This window comes from Aotus nancymaae, unplaced genomic scaffold (genome assembly GCF_030222135.1).
Source record: "Aotus nancymaae isolate 86718 unplaced genomic scaffold, 86718_ANA_hifiasm-v0.15.2.pri h1tg000011l, whole genome shotgun sequence".
NCBI lineage: Eukaryota > Metazoa > Chordata > Mammalia > Primates > Aotidae > Aotus > Aotus nancymaae.
The window spans coordinates 53,729,551-53,756,999 of NW_026988422.1; the positions used below are offsets into that span (position 1 = coordinate 53,729,551).

Sequence of the window (27,449 nt, forward strand, 5' to 3'; positions counted from 1 at the left end):
TGGAGCTGGGAATGCAGGGGGTGACCTAGTTCCATTGCATTTACTGAAGTAGGCTGGACCCAGAGGTGGTGACAGCTGCTTCCAGAATCTTCCTCTAAACTCTCTCCTGTATTGATTCTTCTTTTCCATCCCCACTGCCACAGTGCAGCCCGGGCTGCTGTCAGCACCTCACGCTTGCATTTGCGCCAGTGCCTCTTAACTGTCCATTTCACATTGATTCTCTTTTCCCTTCATTCTGTTCGGCCCGCTGTGGCCAGAACAAGCAGCTGAAAACACCGGTTTTATGGAGTGGCTTTCCTACCCAAGCTTCCACCGGTTCTTTCTGGGCCACAGAACTGAGGCCCAGCCGTCTCGAGGGAGCCATCCCACCTCCACACAGACATTCGGCAGACACCAAATGGGCGTCTCCTCTGTCCCCTGCACACACGTGGTCATTTTGTTCAGGGTGCGCTCCCCTGCCTGACATACGTTTCCTTGTCTCAGTCATGAGGCCAAATGTTATTTATCCTTCACGGGCAGCCTGAGTCCCACTCCCTCTGTGCAGTCTTCTCAGCTGCCTCGACGCCTCCTTCTCCAGGACCTTCAGCTCCACGTGCTGGCAGTCCTTTGGGCAATTCCATGACAGGCGGCCAGTGGCTCTTGTTTATTGATCTTTTCTCTTCACCCGGAGCATTGGCTTTTGGAGGAAGGAGCCAGATCATGTTCTCTTGGAGCCCACAGCAGGCCCTGGGTCAGTCCTCTAATGAGTACTCACGAAATATTTGTTGAATTGATCAACAGGAAATAAGCTTAAATTGCAGCATAAGGGGTTTAGGTTAGATTTAAGGAAGGATTTCTAGAGAGCCATTAGATGTTTAGAAAGGACGGCTGAGAGAGACTGTGGCAGTCCCAGGTCTTACAATTATGAAACATAAGAGAAGATTGTCCTGAGAAATCAATGTGGGGAAGGAGAGAAAGAAATGGCCACACTTTAGTGTCCAGTTAAAGGACTACAGATTTTTGGCTGGAATCTACCTTTCAACTTCTGATTCTTGTCACTGGCTCAGGGGCTTTCTTCACTTTTCCCTCCCGTGACACAGCTTGAGCCAGGCTGTACCTCAAGGCATGGGACGAGAAGTGGAACAGGTGTCACGCAGGGAGTGGGGCACCAGCCTCACCAGGGCCAAAACCATGGAGCATCTGCCTGTTCTGAGAGTCCTAAGGGTGGTTTTGCCACCCTGTTCCTGGGAACCCGAACTGTTGCTCAACCCTCCACCAGGTGCGCTCAAAGGAATGGAAACACCCTTCTTCACCACCACCCTTCGTGTTTTGCAAAACACAAGTCCACCAGTGGGGTGCTTTGGTTTGCCTGCAGATATGTGGAGCCACAGGCATGGCCCCTGAACAGGCAGTGCTTCCTGAAGGGCTCAGGAGAGGGACAGTGGCTTTATAGTCAACTTGGCGTTTTGCTGTAGAATGCATGACTGCGAGGCGGGAAGACCAGCTGAGTCACAGGTGATGAGCTTCCTCTGCCGCTCAGGGGGCCTTCCAGGACTTCACTACCACACCGCCCTCAGCCCCACATGCCTCCCGCTGTCCCTGGGGCTGGGGGATGTGCTGAGTGAAAGGAGTAGTGGAAGTGAGGAACAAAGCCACCACAAAGGCATCAGGAGGAATGGGGGCAGTGGGAGCTGGAGGAACCTTTTGGTGCGGTTTGGACTTCAGATGCAGCATTGTTCATACAGGCGCAGCCTCTCCTCCTGCTCTCAAAGGCCGGATTAGGCACATTCAGTCTTTGTTCTGATATCACAGCCGGCCTCTGCTCTATTCATTCAAAAGCGGCTTTGTGGTCCTGGGGACCGACCCTTGTGCTTCGGGAACCCCTGTGCCGGAAGACGGAGAGACACTGGCAGGGCAATGTGGCTTTTTCCTGGTGACCACTTACAGGAACTGTGATGGGGCGGGCAGGGGGTGCAGAGCAAAGGCAGCTCTGGCAGGGCTGAAAGTATTTTGGGGATGATGGCAGCAGTTCTTCTGTCACCTTCTGTAAACCTAAGAGACATTCTGAGCAATTCTGACGTAAGCTGTGCACGACTACACCAGCTTAGGGCAGCAGTTTTGAAATTTCTTGAAGACTGGAACTCTTCTTACCTCACATCAGACTGTATCCTTAGAGGCCAGACCACTGAGAGAGTTTTAACGATGAGTATACCTCGGGTGACGTACATTATGCGGTGCAGAGCAAAAGTTTAAACTGATGTGGTTCTCTGAGTTTTACCCACAGAAAGTGCAGGCAAAAAAGGGTAAAGTTTTCTTACAGAATACATCCTAACAAAATAGTTTTTATCTTACTCTTTGACTTCTTGGAAAGGTCTAAATAAAAAGTAGACGTTTAATGTGCTAGTATTTTACTTATTTTCAGAAACAGGATGGCGATTGTAGGCTTGTAATAACATCGTTCTCCCATTTAAAGTGTTCATTATTTTTTGAAATTCATTATTGTTACTTCTGAAAAATGAAAGACATTTTTTTCACTACAGTTAGTAACACTTGTACGGTTTCTGAATTTAAAACTTGAAATATCTTCCACGTCTTTTTGTCATGGTTCTTTACACAGCTGTGGGTTGAAAATCACTGTAATATAAAATTAGAAAGAAATGAACCCACACAAATGTAAAAACTTTGTTTTTTTTTGAGACAGAGTCTCACTCTGTTGCCCAGGCTGTTGTTCGATGGTGTGATCTCTGCTCACTGCAACTTCCGCCTCCTGGGTTCAAGTGATTCTCATGTCTCAGCCTCCCGAGTAGCTGGGACTGTAGGTGTGCGCTACCACGTCTGGCTTATTTTTGTATTTTTAGGAGAGACAGGATATCACTATATTGGCCAGGCTAGTCTCAAACTCTTGACCTTGAGTGATCTGCCTGCCTTGGCCTCCCATAGTGCTGGGATTACAGGCATGAGCCACTGCACCCGGCCAGAAAATTGGCTGTTTCACAAAATATCCAAACTTTGACTTTGTTTGCAAACCAATACCTAGAATCCTTGCTAACTTCAGTGAAAATATGTTGAAACCATGGAATGCAATTTAAAAAACTGATTTAGTCAATAATAGAAGTATTAATGTAGTAACATCTAAGATTTATCAAACCCTTTTTATGTGCCAAACTACTCTTTTATCCTCAGAACACCTTTGATACTGTAACTGCCATATTTCCCTGCCTTAACAGACGAGGAAACCGAGACTCATAGAGGTAAGTATCTTGACCAAGGTCCAAGGACCAAGGACCAAGGACTGGATCCGAGGTGTGTCTCACTGAAAGTCCATGTTTTTACCTCCTGCCTTTTGCATTTTCTGCCCAGAACAGAAGACCTCCCCAAGCAGCACCCCTTTCTTTGCTGTGTCCCATTGAAAGCTCACATCTAATTTCTATTAAAAGCATCACACCTGATTGACAACTGGCGTATTGTCATTGGCCCAGGACTTGACTTTGAGTTAGTCTAGCATCCATCTTCACCCACCGAGGCATACATGAGGACAGCCCCTTCCCCCTCATCAGAAATAGAATGACATTGATTCTGAATTTTTGTTCCTCATATTTTCATCCTGCTGTGTTAGAGAGCAGCTCTCCAGGAGAGAGACAGAGCAATGTCCAATCTAGCCAGGTGGGGCAGGAAGGATAGGGTAGAGCTGAACCACAGGGGAGAAGTGTTGGGTCCTAGACAAATTGCTGCTGGGACCCAGGTATTATGGCCTGTAAAGGACTCAGCATCTTTGTTTAGTCCTATTCCTCTCCTTTTAAAGAGAATAGATGGGAGGAGGTAAGAATGTGGTGGTAGGATCTTAGAAATCTACATTTTTTTACTCAATTATGCAAAAACATAACAACATTGGACTCAAATTTTTTAAATTGCTGAGCCTTTATGTAGTGCAAGGCTGGGTTGGGAGTTTAGCTCCTTTGGATCTTCACACAGTTCCTTGGTCCTTGTTGGCTGTCATAATGGAGCCATAGGTCTGGGTTTGTTCTGACTGTATGGCCTTGAGCAGTTGCTCAACTTTTCTGAGTCTCAGTTTTTCCATCTGGAAAGTGGGATGCAGAAGATTACCTCTTGAGTGGTTGTCAGGATCAATTAAAATAATTTATTTAAAATCCTTAGCCCTGTGCCTGGCACATAGAAGGCATACAATAAATAAAAATCCCTTGGAAACTTCTTTCTATTCTACTATGACTCCTTCCTCTCTAATTCCCTCTTAGAATGCTGTAAAATTTCAGCAGTGCAATTGGGTACTTTATAGTCTAGGGTTTAGATAAATGGAGGCTTCTTTCTTGGAACTCTGCACTAAAATATAATTTTTAAGGAAGTTTTCTGGTGAAGACGGAGACCCCAAGCAGATTTAGATCTGGCATGAGGAATCTGGTTCAAGTAAAGCAACCGCTACTTTAAGTTTCTCCTTCAGAGATGCTTTTAAATGCATCAGAACTTGGAGAGATACACTCTATCGAGGTAAAAAGGAGAAAATTTAAAATTGTCTTTTTCTGCTTTTCCTAGAAGAAATAGTTTCTTATACAAGACCAAGCACTCCAGCACAAGTCACCCTCAGCCCTCTTTTCAGAGGCCGATCGGGAGGCAGTCAGCCCTGTACCTTAACCTAGCCTAAGTACTCTGATTAGCTTGAGCTACTTCTGAAGTTGGCCTGTTGCCTCCCAAGCCCCCTCTTCCAGCTAGTTTGGTGGGGTCTCTTTAGAGTTGATATGTTTTTCTGGATCAGGTCAGGAATGAAATTGCCTTTTAGGGGGCACCTGTGTTGTGAATCAGACCAAGAACAACCTCCTCCAAGGAGCTTGTGACATGTGGCAGCACAGGGGTGGTTCTGCTTTGCCGTATCCCCACTCTGAAGTCTGCGCCTGAGACCTGACTCTGTAGCTCAAGGGTACCAAGGTCCTAGAAGGAGGTGAAATAGGAACAGCAGGGATTGCACCCACAAGACCATGAGGGGCAGGAACTATGGCAGTCTGCCCGTCCCTGCAGATTCCGTGCACAGCACAGTGGCTGATGTTGGAGGGCATTAGTAAATATTTATAGAATGAATGAATGTGGCAGGTTGTGGAGCTAGTGTATAAAACTACACTAACAGGTTTTGAATTGTTTTGCAAGAAAATAAATGCCAGGAGAGTTTTGTTCTAAGGGCATCTTTCAGGAATGATGGGAGAGCAGATGTCCCTCCATGTCCCTCCCCTACCTGAAGCTCAAGCTGCACGTCCTGTGAGGTCTTATTTTTGGTCCTGTGATTTTCATTTCTCCCCCATTCTCCCAGTTGATATATCACCACCCTTCATCACCTTCTAGTCTGAGGGCCCATACAGGTTACATGTGTGCCTTAGAGGGGCTGCTGAATGCTGCTGGCAGGCCCTATCATAGCACCAGTTTGGCTTGGGAGATTAGAGTTCATCCCAACTGGTGAGATTCAGAGCTGCATCACAGGAAAGGATGAAGACTGCCTGTCCATGTCATCTGAGCTGAAGAGGGAGACCATGTGGCGAGGACGCTGTTGCCTGTGTAGACGCTGCCCGAGAGGGCATCTGGGCCTGCACTGCTAATGGTGCTGTGGAGAAAGGACACTGAGTTGTTCTGTTTCTGAGGACCATAGGTGTGATGCAGAGGAACGGGAAACTCCATCAGACTTCCAGAGATCAAGAAGCCGGGAAGCCATCCTTCCCACTTCCTCCCACTGCGAGTCTGGGCAGGCTTCGCCCAGTCTCTGGCCTTGTGTGGGCCATTGGTGGCCGGCACTGGATGCTTTTGAGGTGACAGCAGAATTTGGAATAGAACTTTGGGTGGAACTTGGCTAAAGGCAGGTCTTGGCCAATCTGTTTGGATTCTGTGTGTGCCTCACTCTCATCCCTTTAGAACAGGTGTATTGTAGGAAACTTGGAAACTAAAGAAAAGTGCTAAGAAAAAAGCCAAACGCATCTATAACCTGTATTCCTATCGTTCAGAGACAACCACTGTTAATATTTTGGTATAGTTCCTATTTTTTGTCGTTATCTTTTTCTCTCTGGAGTGGAAGATTACTTATGCATATACACATATAAGTGTGTATCATATGTATGTGTATTTATATATATGTTTGATATTCTGCTTTGGTTTTAGTTAATTTTATATTGTGAGCATTGCCCTGGTTAGTAAAACGTCTTGAGAACCACTTTGAAGGCTGGGTGAAAAATCTTTAGTACCGAGTCTTTTGGGTGCTATCCTTTGCATCAAAAAGCCTGTGAAATTCCCATTCCTTGAGAGGGTGCAGGCTTTGCTTGGTGTGCCCTGCAGGCTCTGCGGGAGTAGATCCACCCACCCCTTTCTATCTTGTTTCTACAGGACTGCTCAAGAGATGGGACCTGCTAAGTGCAGAGGCGAGGGTCCTCTCAGTTTGCCTAATCGCTTGTTTGAGGGAAATCTGAACTTAAGGGTTATAAGTGTCTGCACTAACAGAAAAAGATCCTCGTAGTCAAATACAGGTTTTTATCCTTAACAGAAAGGTGTTCACTCTGCCCTGGAACTAAAAGGGTTAGTATGTGGAAGCACCATTCTTTCTCTCCCTCAGGAATGGGTTTGGTTTTCCACCGATCTTCTGTTCCTGCCTGTAGAATTTGACATGGTTTTATTTACTTTTCCTTGGCTCAGTTTGGGTCAACAGGATTTCTCTCCTGCTCAGAACAGCCTCACAGCTGTGTGAAGTCAGACGTGAGCCTGGGCCCTGGGCAGTGGTCATCAATCCTTGTCCGAGAGACGCAGTGGGGACTTTCAGCTTAAGATGGTCTCACAGCGCCAGCGCCAGCGGCAGTGCCAGTCCCACATGGGCCAAGCTATTTCTTCTCCTCTTTTGTCTGTGACTTTGAAAGCATTTTGTGTGTGTGTTTGGGGGTGTGCACACACACATGCTCACATGTGTGCACGTATGTGCTTGTGTGTTTGGTGATCTGAAGCCAGGCATCAGTCAGTACAGCAGGATCTCAAATGACGGTGCAAATAGCAGTGAAAGGAAGCACACAAGTTAAACACAAACAGCCCCAGCAGAATTCGATGATATGGCAAGACTGGGATCTCCTCTTCTGTTTGTTTTAGTCTGCACTTGCTCAGCTTCGTTCCCAGGGCTTAGTGCTGAAAGGGAGTGGATTTCCTCAAGTGCTGTGGATGAAGTATTTCTTCCTCTGTTATCTCCCTTGTCAGTGTAAATCTCTCCACTGTGTAAGTGGAAATGAAGATGGGCCTGCGTGTATGCCATAGGATTTCACCCAAATGAAACAGTCACTCAAATGACATTTTCCTTCATGATAATCCTATGACACTGAAATATACCAGTTCTCCATTTAGTTATTACAGAGCCATGACATACTCCCTCGGGGCTGGGAGAGTGTAATACTCTGTCTCTTCTTCCTGTTATGCTTAGAATTTGTGTGGCAGTCTTTTATCCGTGGGTGGGCTATGGTGAGGCTGTTTTGGGCCCCTTTGTGTTGATAAGGGGAACAGTAGGTGGCGAAAGCACAATATGCAAGTGGATGAATATTTTCTAAGGTCAGAGAATGAACAGCAGCAACACCAAGAATCCCATGTAGTGGTGTCGTGAGGGCTCACGGCAGCTCTGCAGCATGATGAGAAAGGAGACCCAGCCAAGAGGAGAGTCTGTCTTGTGGGTTCAGCGGCTCAGGCCTGGAGCACGGCTTTTGGGCTTCTTACCCCTTAAGATGCTGTGGGCTGTTGCTGTATTAGGGATGGAGCAGGAAGCATGCTGGGTGGGGCTCACCTGGCCCATTTGGCCCATTGTAGAAGGGACTAGCAGTGTCCATGTCTTCTGTGGGTGGCATGACAGTCTCTTACAGGACACTGATGGGGTCTCCATTCACTTCCTTTGGGGAACATATCGTGATATCAAAGGGCTTACGTCTGGCAGTGCAGAGCAGATCCAGAGGGGAGGAAAACAAAGACTTCCAGTGCTATTGTTTTTGCGAGTAACTTAGCTGGCAGCTTTCTCCTTCCACATTCTTGGCCCTAGACTCTTGAACAAGAGCTAGTGATCGTGCCCCCCAAACAATGACTTCCTAAAGGCTTTTCTGAGTGTGAGAGTGTGTGCACGCATGTCCCTGTGTCCATCTGATGGACACACACATGCCTCAGCTCATGAGCAGGTTCAGCTGATCAGCCCTTTTATTTAAAAACTCCCACCCCTTTCAAACTCTCCACCCGACTCTGGGCCAAGTTAGCTTCATTTCAGCCACATTGTGAGTTACTGAGTGTGTTAGTTTGTTCTCACACTGCTAATAAAGACAAACGCAAGACTGGGTCATTTATAAAGGAAAGAGGTTTCGTAGACTCACAGTTTAGCAGGGCTGGGAGGCCTTATAATCATGGTGGAAGGCAAAGGAGGAGCAGAGTCACATCTTACATGGCAGCAGGCAGGAAAGCATGTACAGGAGGACTGCCCTTTATAAAACCATCAGATCTTGTGAGACTTATTCACTATCATGAGAATAGCATGGGAAAAACCTGCCTCCACGATTCAGTTACTTCCCAGTGGGTCCCTCCTACCACATGTGGGGATTGTGGGAGCTACAATTCAAGATGAGATTTGGGTGGGGAAATAGCCAAACCATATTACTGAGGCATTTTGTCTCAGAGCCAGTTCCAGTGTCACCTTTATGGAAAATCAATCTCTGGATCCACCACTGGCCTTTGCAAGTTTCCTAAGTCTGAGGCTGCCTGTTGGAATCTCAGAGTCTACTAAAGGGACCCACTCTCCCCTTAGCATCTATTCTTGATACTGGTATTTCCAGGTCTCTTCTATCTGTGATTACACAATGGTGCCACATTCACGTTCACTCCCAAATTACAATGATTCTAAGACCCTCATCTGCTAAAACGGTAACTCCACTTAGTCCCTACTTCATAGTGCCAACTTCCACAAAAAAGTTGTAATTTCCCCTTTGCCTAAAGGATGCTTATTGCAGGCTGTGCTTATGGTGAGAGCCAGGTCCAGGGGAGTGGGACTATCTTCCACTGTTGCCAAAGCTGCTGGTTCAGGTGCCAGAGCAGGGATGGGCTTCATGCAGAGGTGGGGAGAAGGACCTGCCGTGTTTCTGTTTCTCTCTGTCATCTAGCTCTGCGAGTGCCCAGAATCTCTCAAGGGGAACTTGAATCTTTTAAAGGCCCCTTTCGGCTTCTGCATCTCCCACTTTGCCCAAAATCTCCCCAAGTCTCTTGCAAAAACCATTCTGTCTGTTTTGGGGATCTTGTCTTTCCAACCAGAAGGGTTCCGTCGCTGCCCAGCACCCAGTTGTATTGAGATCAACCCCAGCCATCTTCCCCACTACCCCCAGAACATCTCCCTCAGTCCCCCAGTGGTAAAACACATCTCACATATCACTGGGTGCAAAATGCTAGCAGTGATGATGAGCAGAGGATGGTGGCCTAGGGTCAGGTGGCACAGGAGTGTCCGGGCCTCCCTGCCACAAGCCAGCAGGCTCAGTGACATGCTAGATATTTGTGTTCTTGGTATTGCTTAGTGAAAACTGAGAGCATGTTGCTGGTCACAGCTCATGGGAGCTTCCAGGATAACCTTGTAAGGAGCTACTAGCCTTGGCTGAATAAATTGTTTCTGCCAGGTGGAGAGATGGTGCTGATTTAACAAACCCTTCCTATCAGATGTGTGTGTCATCGGGAGGACGAGCAGGACACTTAGGAACAAACAGGCATGAAGAAACTCCTTCCTTGTCCTCTTTGCCTTTGCACCCCCACAAGTGTAAGTCCTCTCTTATAATCCATGGTCTCTTGGATGCACCCCAAGTATGAGACCATTTTGTGGCTCCTTGTTAATACCATCAGCTTAATCTCTATTTTGTTTCCCTCAATGCTAGTGGGCTGAGAGGATTGAAGCAATCTGGATCCTAGGTCCTGGAGAGCTCTCTGTTTATTTGATTTGGAGTGAGAGGAGTTTTTATTTGTGCTGGTGTCAGCTTTGAGGGATGAGGAGAGGGAACGGGCACATGACTTTCTCCAGCCCCTGCTTCCCTAGTTCTGTTGGCTAGTATTTAATGGCAGGGCAGGGGTGTGTGTGCACAAGCAGAAAAGAAAAATAAATGCATTCCACCTCTGAGTAAAAGGCTTGATGCCCTGTTGGTGATCAAGGAGGACTGAAACCTAAAGGACGTTTAAGCTGTAGGACTCCACTCATGCAAAGAAGTATTTTGCTCTCCACTTGTCCTTCTTTCTCCTCCTTTCTCACCAGGATGCATGCTTGTGGCATCCTGCCCTGCCCTTCCTGGCCTCGTGGAAGTCCTGTAGGGCAGTGATAAAGCCCACTGATCTCCATGGGCAGCAACCCTATTCTGTAAGACAGTGATAAGATTTGGTTCTTGATGTTCTTATTTCATCCAGTTGGTCCAGATTCCACCTGGTGCATTTGCTTTTCAGCCTGGGATAACCAGCTTGCAGAAGAGGCAGCATGCATATAGATGCCTAGTGTTGGGCTCAGAAACTCACATTTGCCTGTGACTAGGTTGTAGTTCTTGGAGCCCGCTGATGGGTTTGCTAGGCTCATCACCTACAGTGTAGCCACACTTATTAGCCAGGACACCCAGCCACTTCGTTGGCCCAAATATGCCCCTTCTTTTCCATCCCCACTGCTGTCTTATTTAAGTGTAGTAACTGCCTAAGTGTCCTCTCTGTTGTATCTCATACCTTTGCCAAAGACTTCCAAAGCTCAGGTCTGATCTTGTGTTTAATTCTTTCATTGGCTTTCAGTTTTTTTTTTTTTAAAACAAAACAAAACAAAACAAAACAAAACACCAAAGACAGCTGGGAGTTTTCAAGACCCTCTATGATCTCTCCCCAACCTGGCCCTAGGGGCTGACTTCTTCTATGAATTGTAATTTTTAAACTCTATCTTGAAATTACTTTGCTTATCTACTTAGGTGTACCAGTTTTGATTTGCTTAGTGTGTCCTTTTGACATCCCTCCCTACTTGTGAAAATCTTTTAAGATCCAGTTTATGGTCCCTTCCCTCAGAAATCCTCCTGAATCATTTCAGTCTGAATTTACCTCTTCTTCTAGCCCCACAGAACGCAGGGTCAGCTGCTCTGTCTAGCACTCAGCAGAGCCCTGGAGCATAATAGGTGCTCAGTGAGTCTTTGCCGAATGGATGCTTCTGTTTCCTTCCTCCCTCCTTCTCCTTTCCTCTCTTTTTCTTCCTATGAGCTTGCTGTGGCCATCTCACATCTTGGATTTTCTGGCATCCCATTTTACTATATCCTATCTGTTTGTTTGTGACTTAGGCTTTGCTTCCTGCTTTCAAAAATGCAGCCCCGGTGGAGATACGTTCACATGTCAGTCTTTGCAACTAGATCAGCTTGTAGGGGCAGGGCCTGTGTTCTTGTTTATTTTCATAACCCTCAATGCACCTAGCGTGGTGGCTTGTATTAAAGGGGGTGGGTGGAGAAATCGCCAGAAACTTCTCTGAGTGCCTATGAGGGGTCTGATGTGCCCTTCAAAGCAAACATTCCTTGGATTTTTATTTTTTTATTTTGTGTTTGTTGTTTTTATCTTGTTTGTTTATTGAGGTGTAATTTACATGGGGTACAGTTGACCCCTTTTAGGTGTATACTTCTATGAATGTTAACAAATTTACAACACCCACCAACATTGTCTCCTGCTTCTCTTCTTACCTCCAGTCCCTGTAATCGTTAATCCAATTTCTATCACTTTGGTTCGGCCTTTTCCAGGATGTCACATAAATGGAATTATATAGTATGTAACTTTTTGAGTCTGGATTCTTTCACTTAGAATAATGCTTCATTTATTTATTATTTTTTGGAAATTTAAGGACTTCGGCCCTAACCCTCACTTTATATGCACCTGCCTTTCTAAAAGACTGACAAGGAGCTTGGGTTTGGGGTTGCAGACAGGGTCTGCGTGGGTTGGGAGTGTGTAAGTTAACTCGTTCCTCTTTGCATCCTTGTTAGGGTCTCTTTAGATGCAGGATCTCAGCTGCTTTGTCAAACCCATGGGTCCTCCTCCCTCCCGTCCTCCCACACAGTGGGACCAGGTATAAGACAGCCTTCTCCCCTGGACCCTGGGCCCTGGCCTACCATCCCTGTGACTGCCTGGGAGTGGGGGCACAGTGGAGGAGGGAAGTTGGGTGGGTGGGGTGAAGTGACCGCTAAATTCCTCCCTTGGGGAGGGGGTGGTGGTGGGGTGACAAAGCTGAGGCCTCTCCTGGCTAAAACAACAGAAGTGGCTCCAGCTGCCCAACAGCTGGAGGGGGGTGTCTGCTTTCCCTCAGCAGCGTGAAAAGCCCTTTAATCGGGCGGGCTGCTGTCAAGCTCTGTCGCGGAGGTGTGGGGAGGAAGAGCAGATGCTGCTTTTGCTGCAAGGCCTCTTTCCCTTTGACCGCCCTTATCTTCGCTCCTCCATCTTCACCGAGCCCCACTCTGAAGCCAGCGGGTCGAGGCCCTTCTTTGCACCTGTGTAAATGCAATGGTCATGGGGTCAGGGAAGGGTGAGTGCGAGCTGGCAGATATAGGGATGTGGATTTTTAATGCAGATGACGAATTTGATCGTAGGTGTGTGAGTGATGTTTTAATGGGAAACCACTCTCCATTCCCAAAGATGCAGGCCCCAGAGAAGAAGGCCCAAGTCCAGTCTTGCAGACGGTGAAGGATGTGGCGAGAGGTGGAGAGCAAGTGGCTGAGCCGCAGCTAGACATCTGGAATGTGATTCTCCGCTTTTTGTTCCAAGCATTGGCTTCAAGAGTGACTTTCCCCCCCTTTCTGGGAGGTTTACCTCCCAGAAATGCTTTTTAGTGCTTGAGTTCTAAAAATTTGATCTTGACTGTGGTTTACAAACAAGACAGAAAAATATCCCCTCCCTTGGGAAAGCTCTCTTTGCTTCTGGTGCCCTTCTCTTCTTCTGTTCTCCTGGGGGCCACCACTAGAGACCCCAGCCACTGGTGCTAGACCTGACTGCAAAGCCCTTTCCGCCACTCAGTGGCATGTAGGGTATAGCATCTGACATCCCTACACTGAGGAAGCCAGTGTGGTATAGGAGAAAGAATCTGGGCTGTGAGAGTCAGACTTACAGGAGTGCTCTGCCACTTACCGGCTTAACCTTGCTCCGCCTCGGTTTTCTCCTCATTCATTCAAGTCATCCGTATTTATCGGTTTTCTCCTCATTCATTCAAGCCATCCGTATTTACCTTTGGGCACTGGGGATGCAGCAGTGTCACTCAGGTCTTGGTTTCTGCCCTCAGGGAGCTTACAGCCCAGTGGAGGGGCATGGACAAGAAATGTGTAATTAAACGTGGGCCATTTTAATCACAATTATGGCACAGGTCACAGTGGACCATAGTGAGTGTTCTGGGGGCTCATCACAGGGATCCCAACCTGCCCCAAGGCAGCAGCGTTTGCCCTGAAGTTGGAGTTCATGAGGTGGAAGCACATTCCAGGGAAAGGGCCTGGTGCGTGCACAGCCCAGCTGCAGAGCTAGGCTGTGGTTTCTGCCCTGCCTGTTACCACCCAGCAGGCATACATGTAGGCATTGTTCTCCTTTCCTTTCCATCCAAATAGGCATTTGGAGATTGAGCATCTGCAGGTGGAGAAAACTCATCATTATTTACAATGTTGAGTCTGTAGAAAAATGAATTTAGGGTGTCAAAAAATCGACTTATTCATAATTTTTTTTCCCATCTGGCTATTGTTCTTACTCAAGTGCATGCCTATGATAGTTGCCAGAAAAACTAGAGTGCTAATCACATTGGCTGTTTAATTGTGAGTATTTTCTACCTTGATGTATATTCGTCTCAGATACTGCCTGAATTATGGGCGAGATGACCCAAAATTGATTTCATCTCCAGGGTGGTGGAAAGGCTTCCTGGAGGCAAAGGCCAGGTTCATTGGGAATGAATTCCATCATGATTTAGTGATATATGGGTACTATCTAAGCCATACTGGTCCATTCTCTTAAGTTAGAGATTTTTTTTTCTTTTCTTTTAATCCAAGGAAGAAATACCATGTTTAATATGTAGCTTTTATTATCTAAAAGATAGATGTTCTTTAAAAAAAAGAGAAGAGAACAAATACCTTTAATCACCATACATTTGAGAGCTTTAAGCTGTTCGTGGTAGTTGGACAAAGAGTATTTCTTTTCACAGTACGTGACAGAAAAAGGAGCTACTTCTTTGTGATATATTTTAGGTAGGGTTTGATATTCTTTCATTCATTCCTCAAACATGTACTGAACAAACTTTTTTGATAAGGTGCCGTGTTAATCCCTATGTATATAAAGAGGAATAAGACACAATCTTTTATAGACATGTAAATAGATAAAGGATAATGCAGTATATTGAGGGTTTTGATAGAAGTATAAACACAGTGCAGCAGGAGTGCCGAGGAAGCTAATGATGGGGTTTAAAATATGAAAGTATTTGCTTATCAGGATGAGAACTTCAGTGACAATGCGGAATTTGAACTTGAATTAAGGGTAAGGATGGGGGAGGAAGGTTGGTTGCACAGAATAAACAGCCAGGCAAAAGATAAAGGACTAAATGAAGTCATCATGGCTAAGACCAGAAAGCCTGTTGGAGACAGAGCCCCAGCCAAGTTCCCAACTCAATGCAGTCAAATCTGTTACTTCAGGTGATACCATGTGGAGCAGAAGAACCTCCAAGCTGAGCCCAGGCAACCCACAGAATTATAAATTGTTGTTTGAAGCTGCTAAGTTTAGGGGTGATTTGTTTTGTTCCAATAGATAAGTGAAGCAAAAAGGTTGAAAGTGAGTACTTGAAGCTGTGTTACACATGAATTTATTAAAGAAAAAACCTAAAATTAATTTGAGTTTGGCCTGTGATTTTTGAGTATGATATCACAGAGAGAAATGTCACTTGCTACTCCAAATTGTGGACTTCACTCTCCCAAATCCAGTGGATAGACCACTGACCTAGTTGTTTAGTATGGCTGTTGTCTCCTCCTCTACATGTGGGAAAAATATAGAGGTACACATATTACCAGAAAAATGCCTGTTTAGATTTTAGATATTGGTTAAGTCAGCATGATACTAACAGGTGGAAAGTAAGACTGTGAGAACAGCTATATATTATAAAGAACTAAACATCTTCTTGCAGATGGAACCTTAGGCTGGCTCTTTTATTCCCTACATTGTCATGGAAACTTGGCAGTCAGTCAAACCTAACACAGCTTGTGGTATTGGGGTGGTCTCCCTGAGCAAAAGCTGTGGCAGAGTTTGCATTCTATTCTGCTGGAGACTGAAGGGGAAGAATCAGCATGTGTGCATTTCAGATGGAGGGGATGGTTGGTCCAAAATTGATTTCATCTACCCTGATCTCCTCCATAGCAGAGGCAGCCCCCAATCAGTAGCTTACTTTTTCAACAGGAAAAATGATTTGTTTATGTGTATATCAAGTATCTATCCTACTTTACAAATGTGAACAAAACACAAAATGTTTGGGGTCATCCACCCCGCAAGGAGAATGGGTAAGAGAGACAACTGCAGATATACAATTATCCCAGGTCCTTTTGTTTGGTTTCTGTATTATGCAATCATATTTAACATTATTATTTTGTTTTTACTGTCCTTTGGTTAGGAAGAAGGAAAGGAATATATGTGAATATTTCTGTAAAAATACTATTCCCCTCTAAAAGGAAGTGGGTCAGTGTTTGGCTTGTTGGAGAGATGGCTTGCTTTGCCCAACCCCTCAGATTTCCACCAACCATGATTGCTCCAGAGCAACTCCAAACTCCTGGAATATCCTGGTTGTTGAGCCATAAATAGTGAACTGATTTTCTATCTGCTATAGTTTGGAAATTTGTCCCCACCCAAATCTCATGTTGAAATGTAATCCCCAATGTTGGAGGTAGGGCCTGGTGGAAGGTGTTTTGGTCATTGTGGTGCATCCCTCATGGCTTGGTGCTGTCCTTGTAATAGTGAGTACTTGTGAGACCTGGTTAAGTGCATGACATTCCCCACCCCAATCCCTCTTGCTTCTGCTTTTGCCATGTGACATGCAACCTCCTGCTTCACCTTCTGCCCTGAGTAAAAGCTCCCTGAGGCCTCCCCAGAAGCAGAGCAAATGCCAGTGTTATGCTTCCTGTATAGTCTACAGAACTATGAGCAATTGAATCTCTTTTTTTAATAAATTACCCAGTCTCAGGCCTTCCCTCCCTCCCTCCCTCCCTTCCTCCTTCCCTCCCTCCCTCCCTCCTTCCCTTTCTTCTTTCCTTCCTTCCTTCTCTCCCTTTCTTCTCTTTTCTTTTCTATCTTTTTTTTTTTTTTTGAGTCGGAGTCTTGCTCTGTCATCAGGCTGGAGTGCAGTGGTGCGATCTTGGCTCACTGCAACATCTGCCTCCTGGGTTCAAGTGATTCTCCTGCCTCAGCCTCCCAAGTAGCTGGGACTACAGGTGGACCACACCCAGCTAATTTTTGTATTTTGGTAGAGTCCGGGTTTCATCATGTTGTTTAAGATGGTCTGGATCTCTTGACCTCGTGATCCACCTGCCTCAGCCTCCCAAAGTGCAGGGATTACAGGTGTGAGCCACCGCCCCTGGCCTTTTCTTTTCTTTTTCTTTTATGTCTTTCCCTCTCTTTTCTTTTCCCTCTCTTTTCTTTTCTTTCTTTTTTCCCTCCCCTCCCCTCCCCTTCCCTTCCCTTTCTGTCACCCAGACTGGAGTACAGTGGTACCATCATGGCTCACTGCAGCCTTCACTTCCCAGCTCAAGTGATCTTCTCATCTCAGCCTGCCAAGTAGCTAGGGCCACGGGCATGCACTAATATGCCTGGCTAATTTTAAAACATTTTGTAGAGACAGGGTCTGTTTATGTTGCCCAGGCTGGTCTTGAACTCCTGAACTCAAGCAATCCTCCCTCCTTGACCTCTCAAAGTGCTGGGATTATGGGTAAGAGCCACCATGCCCGGCCTTGGGTATTTCTTTATAGCAATGCAAGAATAGCCTAACATACTGTCTAATTTCAAAATGTAGAAATTATTCTCAGGATCAGCTTCTTTTTTCTGTTAGTCCAATCAATCTTCATCTGGCTCAACCGAGAAAAATGATTGAGGACTACACTCCCTCCTCTCTCTTCTCCTCTTGGTTTGTTTACTTTATAACTGGGCTGTTGCTACCGCCACTAGCCACATGTGGTCATTTAAACTTAAATTAACTAAAATTAAACATAACTAAATGTTTGATTTCCCAGTTGCATTAGCTACATTGCATTGGTAAATAGCCACATGTGGTTTGTGGCTGCTGTATTGGACGGCACAGATACAGAACATGTCTGTCATCGTGAGAAGTTCTGTTGGACTGTGTGGCTTTGGAGAGTTCCAGAGTCTCTCAGATTAAGTCTTTTCTTACTGCCTCTATCTTAATAGCTCCATGGTGTACTGTTAACATGCTCCTTGTCTCCACCCTAGATGGTAGACTCACTGAGAGCGGGGACCATGTTGGTTACATGTTGCTTCTTAGGCTGCTAGTGTTGGGCTCACTGTTGGTGATCTGTTGGTGATCACATATTGAGTACAGAGCAGAGGAACAGATGAAGGAACGAACTGGAGGGTTACCTCGTCCTCAGTGTTTGTGGGCACAGAGTAATCCCTTTGGGGCCCTGGAGATTTGGGTGATCTTATCCTAATAAGGTAGTCATAGTCATCCAGTTAAAGCTCCTTTTTATAGCGCTTTGTGTGTGTGTGGGTGTGAAAACAATCACAAATACACACAGTTCCTAAAACAGATGAAAGTGAGACACCATAGTCAATTGAAGATTGTCAATGACCACACGCTGTCTCTGGATTTTTTATTTGGCCTCAGGGACCAGTAATTTCTAGACAGGAATATTTTGGGAGCTCTTCTGAAACGGAGAATGATCTCTGTGTGTTGGCAAGGGTGGGGCCTCTGAAGCTCTTTAACCTGTCTGTTTGCAGACAGAGTGTTCCCCTTGTTAGGAAGCTGGTCTCTGGCACAGCTGCTGTGACCTCTTGGCATAGAGCAATCCATTTTCAAACGGATTTTTTGGCCTGCTGTTCAACTTCACAGGTTTTCTGGCAGCTCTCCTGTCCCGTGAGCTGCAGTGTAGGCAACTAGGCAACCTCAGTGGGTTTGAAAAGAAACTTTGTCTTCCTCTCCTTTTTCTGTGTGTTCTGTTAAACCGTGCCCCCTCACTTAAATTCCAAAGAAAGAAAATGAACAAGAACTTATATGTGACTTAGGGTATGTTAATAATTCAATCTTCACATGACGCTATGAGGCAAGGTTTGTTACAATGAGGTAACAATGAGAGGAGTCATAACAATGAGAGTAGTAACAATGTTACAATGAGAGTAGTAACAATGAGAGTAGTAACAATGTTACAATGAGAGTAGTAACGATTAGAATAGTAACAATGAGAGTAGTAACAGTGTTACAATGAGAGTAGTAACAATGAGATTTGTTACTACTCTCATTTTACAGATGAGAAAAGCGAAAGCCCAGAGAAACTAGGCAATGTTCCCAAGATTAAACAGCATGTGGGTGCTGGTGCTGGGATTGACACCCATGACTGGGCTCCAGAGCCATGCTTCTAATCACTAGGCCCCACTGCCTTTCATTATAACAAACAGAAACACCGGTCCACTTGCAAAAACAACTTCACAAAGTCAAAACCTATTGACCAAGCACCTACTGTGTGTGCCAGACACCAGATGCTGAGCATCCATGTGAGACAGTCCTGCCCTCCAGGCAGGTCAGGCCCAGCATGAGATGCTCCTGATGAGAGTTCTTGTTCTGGGGTGGAGTGAAGATGACAGACTCTGGGCCACCTCTGCCCACATGTAATGCAGAAGTAGGATGGGAGAACATGGCTGAGAAGGGCAAGGCTCAAAGCATGGGGGCATGAGGGGTGGCCCCAAGGATCCCCAGGGGTGGCAGGAGCCTGGGAGGCCAGGCCTGTCACGTCCCACTGGCCGGTGTTGAGGTAATGCCATGTGGGGGATGCTGCTACAGGGCTACACTCCTCCCATGAGTAACGGAGGGCCCCAGAATTGTGCAAGATGCCAGGGGGAGGCGTTCACAGGCAAAGCAGACATCATTCTCTTCTGCATGGAGTTCAGAGTTGGGGATTCCATTGTTAACCAAATCACACCAATGAATTCATCATTACAAACTGTGTGAAGAGCCATGAAGGAAAAATGAAGTGTGAGAGGGTATTATGGGAGTTCATCCTCACTTGGAAGAGTCAGGGAGGGCCTCCAAGAAGAGACAGCCTGAGTCAGAATCCGAAGTAGGGTGGGAGGGAATGGAGAAGGAGCAGCATGGCTGAGGGCCTGGAGGTAGCTCATTTGAGAAATGGGAAGCAGGCCCATGTGTCCCACCATCAGGGAGCAAGGGGGAGCAGAGAAGAGAGAGCAGAGGGCCAGGGAGGGGCCCCCAGGTCCGATTCTCACCAGGCCTGAGAGATGATGGAAGGGTCCCCGAGCAGTGGGACACAACACTTATGGGTTTAAAGCAGGGGCAACTCAAGGGGATTGAGGCTGGGGATCCTGTGCAGGAGTTGCCTGTGGACAATGCTGTCCTCTTCCACTTCCCCTGCCAGCTCACCCCTCCTCCATGGGGCAGTCCTGGAGGCAGTGAGCTTCCTCTGGAGATGATGATCTGTGTTATTTATTTTTACCCCTGAACACTGGACTCAATCAAATGCTGTACTCATGAGACACTATCCAGATATTTCCCTCTGGGCCCTGTACAAGATTCAGGTCCGACCTGTGAGTGCGTGGGAGCCCAAGGCATCTGAAGAGAAAGCTTAATTTCACTGTTCATTTGGACAAGGCCAGTGCAGTGGCTTCAGCCCTCGGCTGCTCCGTCCCTGTGGTAGGCAGCCAGCAGCCAGGCATGAGGTCCAGGCCTCAGAGGAGACTGGTTTTATAGCTGGGAGGGGGTCTGTGGATTTATGGACAGGTTCAGGCCTTCTTTGAATTTGGCCAGTGTGGTGTGTGTGTTTCCAGTAGTCCCTGATGGGTGTGGGACTACCTCTGAAACTTTCTCGGCTGATCTGGAAAAGGGTTAACAAGTTCCCATCTATTTGCTTCACACAAAGGCCCCATAAATACATCTGAGACAGAGTTTGCATTCACACCTTCCCAAAACCTCTATGAGCTTGGCATGATTACATAGTCAACTCTACCATTACCGATGGCCTGATGTGTGCTCATGACATTGCCATTCATTATTGTGGGACATTTATTCCCTCAGCCTAGTCTGATGGAGCCTTGTTCTGTGTGCCCAGGGCTCTGCTATATGGAAGTGGATAAGAGTGGATACAGGTTTCAAGGCCCGTACAGTCTAATCGTTAGACTGTACGGGTTATGGAACAGAAGCTCATGGGTTGTAATGGCCCAATTATTCTTCTTCAACTGCATTCTATTGTTGTTACCAGGGGGTTCCCTGATATAGCAGTTCATGGTTAAGTAGCTTTGGAAGCTGCTTCATTGTATATGCCCCTTGATCTGGTTGATTGTTATATAATAAACTACCACAAAACTTAAAGACTTAAAGCAATTTATTATTATTATCTCTCTCAGTTCTGTGGGTTAACTGGGCTCAGCTGGGTGGTTTTCATGCAGTCATTTATTTTCATCTCTGTGAGGTGCAATTAGATGACAGCTGGGGCTAGACTCACCTGAAGGCTTCTTCACTCAATGTTTCTGTGTCTGGGTTGGTTGGGCATTTCTCTCTCCACATGGTTTTGACATATGTTAACTTGGGCTTCCTCATAGTATGGTGGTCTCGGGGTTGTTGGGCTTCTTACATGGTGCTGGTTTCCCAGAGAATAGGTATTATAAGAGGCCCAGGAAGGAGCTGCAAGGCTTTGTATAGCCTAACTTTGAAGTCCCCAGACACCACTTCCGTAGCATTTTCTTGGTCAAGCAAGTTCCTGAAACCAGTCCAGATTTAAGGGAGAGGAAATTAGACTCATAGCTAAATGGGAGGAGTAGCAAATAATTTGTAGCTATCTTTAATTTACTGTGTGTCTTGGAAGTTCACAATGCATAAGAATGTATCAGAGTCATCTGAGAAGTCCTGCACCAAGAAAATCTGCTTAACTTAGCATTTTCCAAGCTGATTATTATTGTTATTTTAAAAATCAGGAAATCTGTTTCTCACAGAAAATTATTTGACTTGTATTCTGCCAGACAGAGGTGGGCAAAAATGGGAGGGATGATAGATTTGGAGCTCACTACCATCTAATAAATAAAACTTTCCAGAGATGGAACTGGGAGATTTATGTTGTGTTCCTGATTTGAGGATGTACCCAAATAGAGGCTGCATGGCCATCTGTGTGGATGGAGAGGCTGGACAGCCTAGAGGGTAAAGCTTTGATTTTACTTCTGACACATTTAGATTCTAATTCCGTCTCCACTGCTTATAGCTATGTGACACTGGGCAAGTTACATCTCTGGGCTTCGGTTTTCTTGTCTACAGAATAAAGAGTTACTATTTCATAGGTTTTGAGGACTGAGATCGTGGATGTGAATTACTTGGCACAGTGCCTGTTAATAGTCAGTAATTGTTAGACATTATTGTTCTTATGGTGCATAGAGGATGCCTTCCTTGGTTAGACTTTGTGGCTGCTCCTTTCCCTTCACCTTTAGGGTTGTATTTGGGTTTATTCGGGACTCACTTTCTAAAGGCAAACCAGCACTGTTGTAAGTCACGGACTCGCCCCTACTTTTCTTGCAAAAGTAACCTCTGTGCTCTTTCACTTTTTTCCAACCTAGTTTCTAATAAGTGACCGTGACCCTCAGTGCAACCTCCACTGCTCCAGGACTCAACCCAAACCCATCTGTGCCTCTGATGGCAGGTCCTACGAGTCCACGTGTGAGTACCAGCGAGCCAAGTGCCGAGACCCGACCCTGGGTTTGGTGCATCGAGGTAGATGCAAAGGTGAGTGTGTGCACCCCCCTCCAAGCTGAGGAGAGGCTCCTGGGCACCCCAGCTCCCTCCCTGTGCATTCCCAGCAGGGGAGCTTGGAATGAGTCTGTCCACTCATTTTGCTTTCCTATCTCTCCACCCCTCCCACCAGGGCAGAGGGAAGAAGGCCTGGTCTACCTGAAGGAATGAACATTTTTCTGTCTCTCAAACACTGCCCCCAGGCTAGGGCTTAAAGAGATGTGCTGCTACCTGGCAAATGCTTTCCTTTTTCTTTTTTCTTTTTAAAGAGATGCTTAAAAAGGCAAGACATTATTGCTGGCTCCTGAATAGTGATTCCAGATTGTTGGCTAACGGATGTGTTTTGTTTGGTCTGCTTGCCTGTTTAAAAACAGCAAAAAGCATTTGGGATAACATCTAAAAATTGGGAGAGTCAGTGAAAAAATTCTGGCTGTTTGTCCTTCTGTTCCAAAATTGGAAAGTCTGGTAACATTAGGTCTATGTTCCTACAAAGCAGCACATGGCAAGACCTGCATAACAGCTACCCCTTTAAAGGGGAGCCTGTTCTCCAGTTTGCTACAGTCTTCAGCACTCCCTATAGTCTCTCAGAACGGAATGCCATTCTTCTCATACCCAGCTGGTTACTCTAATTTGCATCTCTTTTCCTGAGTCCTGTACATACTTGAACTTGTGACCCTGGACTGCTTAGAATTGTAGGTGGCTAAGCTGGCTACGCTGGAGCCTTTGATTTTCTAAAGAAAATGTTTGCAATTCTTGAACCATAAGACATGATGGAGCCCCTATTGGGCTTACTAGTTTTAGAATAAAGCCAGCGCAAAATAATGGAAGTAAAACATTTTTTTTCTCTCGGGCAAGGGTAGTGGTACTTGGGAGAAAAGACAGGCAGAGCTTGGGAGAAACATGACTCCGCCCTTTTCTCTGAATGACATACGAGGTGGGGGCGCTGCGCAGCAGTCACTAGCCATGGCCTTTGTAGGCTTGGACAAGCCAGTTGGTTGTGTGTGGGCTCCCGCACAGGTGGAGTGGTTTTCTCAGCCATTTTGTTCCCGGGCCCCAGTGTGGAATCCAAGTGAAATATGAAATCCGCTCCTCTCCCCTTTTAGACGCTGGCCAGAGCAAGTGTCGCCAGGAGCGGACCCAAGCCCTGGAGCAATCCAAGAGGCCTCAGGAAGCTGTGTTTGTCCCAGAGTGTAGCGAGGATGGCTCCTTTACCCAGGTGAGGCCTTGGACAATCCTCTTGGGCTCTTTCCCGGACGCAGGCAGAGGGGAGGCGTCCTGAGATCATGAGGGCTGCTTGGCGCCTTCACTTTCTGGGAAACAGTTGAGTGAGTGGCTCTTCAGCTCCCCTCTGTGCTGCCTTTCCCCTCCCGGACCTCCACACCACCTCTTGCCAACTGGCAGTAGGTCCTGAAAAGACGCATGGAAGCTCGAGCCAGGAAACTGGCATTGCTTGGTCCCCATCCTCCCTGCTGGCTGTCTCCTCTGAGGGCCAGACCTGTGCTTTTCTCTTCTGTCAAATGTAGGCTGATTACTTTTCTTATTCCTGCCAGTTTCCATGGGCAACCCCGGTATTCCCTTCCCTGTTTATTGCTACCCCCCTGCCCTCCCTGCTTTCTATCCCCAGTCCTTGAACAAAGCAGAGACCTTTTTGAGCACAAAGTGTAGTATGGTTCTTGGAGTGTGTAAGTATGTGTGTGTGTGTGTATGTGTGTGTACACACACACGGGTATGCATATACTCAGATTTTAAAATCTAAGTCAGGCAGTCCTACCTCTCATGTTGCATGATCTTCTGGTTAGTGCATTGTCAAGGTAATGCTGACTCTGTTGATCTTGGCACAGACTATTTCTTGTTTTCGAGACAGGGTCTCACTCTGTTGCCCAGGCTGGAGTGCAGTAGTGTAGTCATAGCTCATTGCCGCCTTGAACTCCTGGGATCAAGCAATCCTTCCACCCCAGCCTCCCGAATAACTGGGACTATAGGCACATGCTGCCACACCCAGCTTATTTTAAAAATATTTTTTAGAGATGAGGATCTTGCTATGTTGCCCAGAGTGGTCTCCAAGTCCTGGCCTCAAGTGATCCTCCTGCCTCAGCCTCCAAAATTGCTAGGATTATAGTGTGAGCCATCATACCTGGCCTTGGCCCAGACTATTCATTTCTAAAACACAGGCAACGGTGGGATAGAAAGGTGCTTCTCAGGAAAGCTTCTGAGCTGCTTCCTCCTGTGCAGGGGCTTGTGGCTGAGGTGAGAGCAGCCTGGGAGGTGGGCAGCTTCTGTGAGCGTCAGATATGGTGCCAGCTGGGTGAAGGTACTGTCCTGATGGAAGTGGGGAAGGCCACTGGACAATGGTGAGCTTAGCCAAGTGGTTGGGAACAGTCCTGGTGCCTGCAACTTCCTTTGTTTAATCGAACAAGTGAAATATGAAATCCGCTCCTCTCCTCTTTGGGGGAATCCTGCTGTTTTAGAGCCAGGGGCAGAGGCTTCAGGGATTTAAAAGCTTCCCTGAAATTCTCAGTCAGTGCAGCAAAGGGCAGATAGGCTGGTCTGTGGTGTGAGGGGTTTCAGGTTTCATTTCCAGGTGGAACACAGCGGATTACTGATTTGAGACTAACTTTCTGTTGAGACGGAAATGTAGAGGGATGAGGAGATTGGGGATTGGATATCAGCATTTTAAACATTTTCCAGTTGATCCAAGTGGACAGCCAGGCTTGATAGTGGCTGGGTTAAACTGACCTTCGTTGCCGACCCTGGGAGAGGTGCTTTTAATTCATTTTGTCATTTAGGCCTCACCACAAGCCTGTGAGGTAGGTGTCATTGTCCCCATTTATAGATGATGCAGCAGGCTTGGTTGTGGAGGGCAGAGCTGGGGCTCAGACTCACAAATCCCTAACTCCAGAGCCTCGCAAGCCCTCCATGCTCTGCTGGCTGTCTGAGCTGGCGGCTTTAAAGGAGGCTCTGAGGTGTGCTCTGGAAGGAGCCAGTCTGGTGCTCGGGTGAGAGCGCTGCTCCTGGAGCTGGACGCCTGGTCACGAAGCTCAGCCCTCACCCCGCAGGTGAGTCACCGAGCTTCTCTGGGGTCAGAATTGCCTTATCTGAAAAGTGGAGCTTGATTATTATATTGCTTATCTGTTTTTATTCATTATCATCATATGTAAAAATAATTGTTATGTATTATATATTCCTATAATTACTATTGTTAATGATCATTATTATAGCTTCCCTCATTAGGTTGTGATGAAGATAAAATCAGTTAACACATATAAAACACTTGGAACACATAAATAATATTTAAGTTTTATCATGATTGTGATCATTATCATTATTCCCATCTCTACTGTAGTTCTGCTACTCAAATCTTCCTGAGATCTTATGGTCGATACCACTATACCACTTAAGAAAAAACCTAAACCTTTTGTTGAAAATCCCCTAATTGGAAGATTGATGAACTATTCCATCAATTAAAAAAAAAAATTGTTTGTTCTGGAAAAAAGAATGTGGGTGATGTTTGTGTGTATTTAAAACTGCCTTGCTGAGAGTTCATGTCTGGGGCGAGGAATCAGACTTCTCTCAGACTAGTTTGGGGCTGAGACAGGGTGAAGGTAATGGAGGGGAGTTAAGTCTGTGGCCACGGGCTTTTTCTTCCTCCAGGCCTGTGGAATCCTGGGTGTGTTGCTTATAGGAACGGTTGACCCCTGCCCTCCTGATTCTGAAGTGTTGGATGCCTCAGGACAGACGGCCCACTGGCCAGCTTTTGTTTTGGTGAGGCCAGGCCAGACCTGGTGGTGTTTCCTGGGGGAAGGGAACTTCCAGATTAGTCCAGGCTAAATTGCTAAACGAGAGGGTCCCTGAAGTTCAGCAAGAGTTGTGTAGATAGTGAAGAACCCTTCATGTGTTTGACATGCTAAGCACTGCCATGTGTCTGTAGGCTGAAGGCTAGCTCACCCTGGTGGGCAGCCAGATGGTCAGACAGTGGGCCCATCCCAGCTACAGTGATTGAAATGGATGTGCTCTTCCCGCTGATCAAAGACACTGCAATAACTTCACAAAATAAGGCTGCCTCTTCGAGTGTGCTTCAGTCACATTGACAGGCTGCCAAAATGCCGGGAGATGAATGCTTTCCCCTTTCTCCAACCTCCATCACTTAGTTGGGCTTTTTTTTTTTTACCAAAACCCAGAGATAAACTACATTACTTTAATATTCTTTAGAGTATTGATATGCACACATTGTGATATTAGTAACATATTTTAGCCTGATGAATTATTACACAGTAACCCTCTCTTGAAGTTTATGGGGGAAGTGATGGGACTCTAATGGGATTGGATTTGTCTGGCGTGGGACACAGCTTGAGACCACATGACTGTCTTGGCTTTAATTAAAGGGCTTCATGTGGGACTCGCTGGCCTCTGTCCTTTCCCTTTGTTTTTCCTTGTTCTCTTCCCTCCCTACCTCCAACCCCAACTCACACACAGGAGTGGCTCAGCCTTCCTCTTTCTATAGCAGCAACACTAGAGCTGTATATTAGATCATGTTAGACTTTTAAAGGTCTCGAAACCTAGGCCATGTCCCAGACCATTAAATGAAAATCTGGGAGTGGGACACAGACATTGTGTTTTTTGGCGCTCTCCTGGCGACGCCAATGTTTGATCAAGGTTTCTAACTGTTTTTGTAAGGACTTCATCACTCTTGTTTCTTGATTGCATCCTTAGGATGTGGAGTTTAGCCTCTTTGGTGACCTGTTGAGTAAGGTCAGGAGCTATAGGCTTTGTCCTTTGCTATGGTCTTATCTGTTTTCTTTTCTGGGTATCTGGAACACAACTCCTGACATCTGTTCTACCAGGTCCTCTGCCAAGCAGTTGCCTGGTGCCCAAGCTGATTAACTGAAATCTCAGCTGCAGTGCAAGGGTATTGGACTGTCACCATCAGGCTGTGTTGGCTGGAGCTTGACAAGTGTGTGCATCACTGAATGACAATGATGTCCACTTTTTATTGAGTGCTATCAGTTGCTAGGACTGTGTTTTACACCCATTAATCTTCACTACAAACTTTTGAGATAGTTATTAATACCCTCATTTATAAAGAAAAACTGGCCTGGTGCGGTAGCTCATGCCTGTAATCCCAGCACTTTGGGAGGCTGAGGCGGGCGGATCATGAGATCAGGAGTTCGAGACCAGCCTGGCCAACATGGTGAAGCCCCATCTCTACTAAAGATACAAAAAAATAAATTAGCTGGGCATGGTGGTCGGTGCCTGTAATCCCAGTGACTCGGGAGGCTGAGGCAGGAGAATCGTTTGAAGCCAAGAGGTAGAGGTTTCAGTGAGTGGAGATCGCGCCATTGCACTCCAGCCTGGGAGACAGGGCGAAACTCCATCTTGAAAAAAATAAGAAAAGAAAAACCGAGTTTTAGTGGGGTTGAAACTTGGTTTTTCTTTTCTTATTTTCTTAGGGACTTGAGGTCCCTAAGCTTAAGACAATTTGTACCCAAGCCTGCCT

The 27,449-nt window shown here is 46.3% G+C and overlaps 1 protein-coding gene across 4 annotated transcripts in view; it reads left to right on the top strand.

Moving 5' to 3' along the window:
* Positions 1–27,449, top strand: part of SMOC1 (SPARC related modular calcium binding 1) — a 149,289-nt gene that overhangs the window by 46,687 nt on the left and 75,153 nt on the right. For all 4 annotated transcript variants that reach the window (XM_021675051.2, XM_064374986.1, XM_021675049.2 and 1 more), the window contains exons 2-3: positions 21,784–21,949; positions 23,059–23,171. In XM_021675051.2, coding sequence (XP_021530726.2) covers positions 21,784–21,949; positions 23,059–23,171 — 279 coding nt within the window. The remainder of the gene's footprint in view (positions 1–21,783; positions 21,950–23,058; positions 23,172–27,449) is intronic.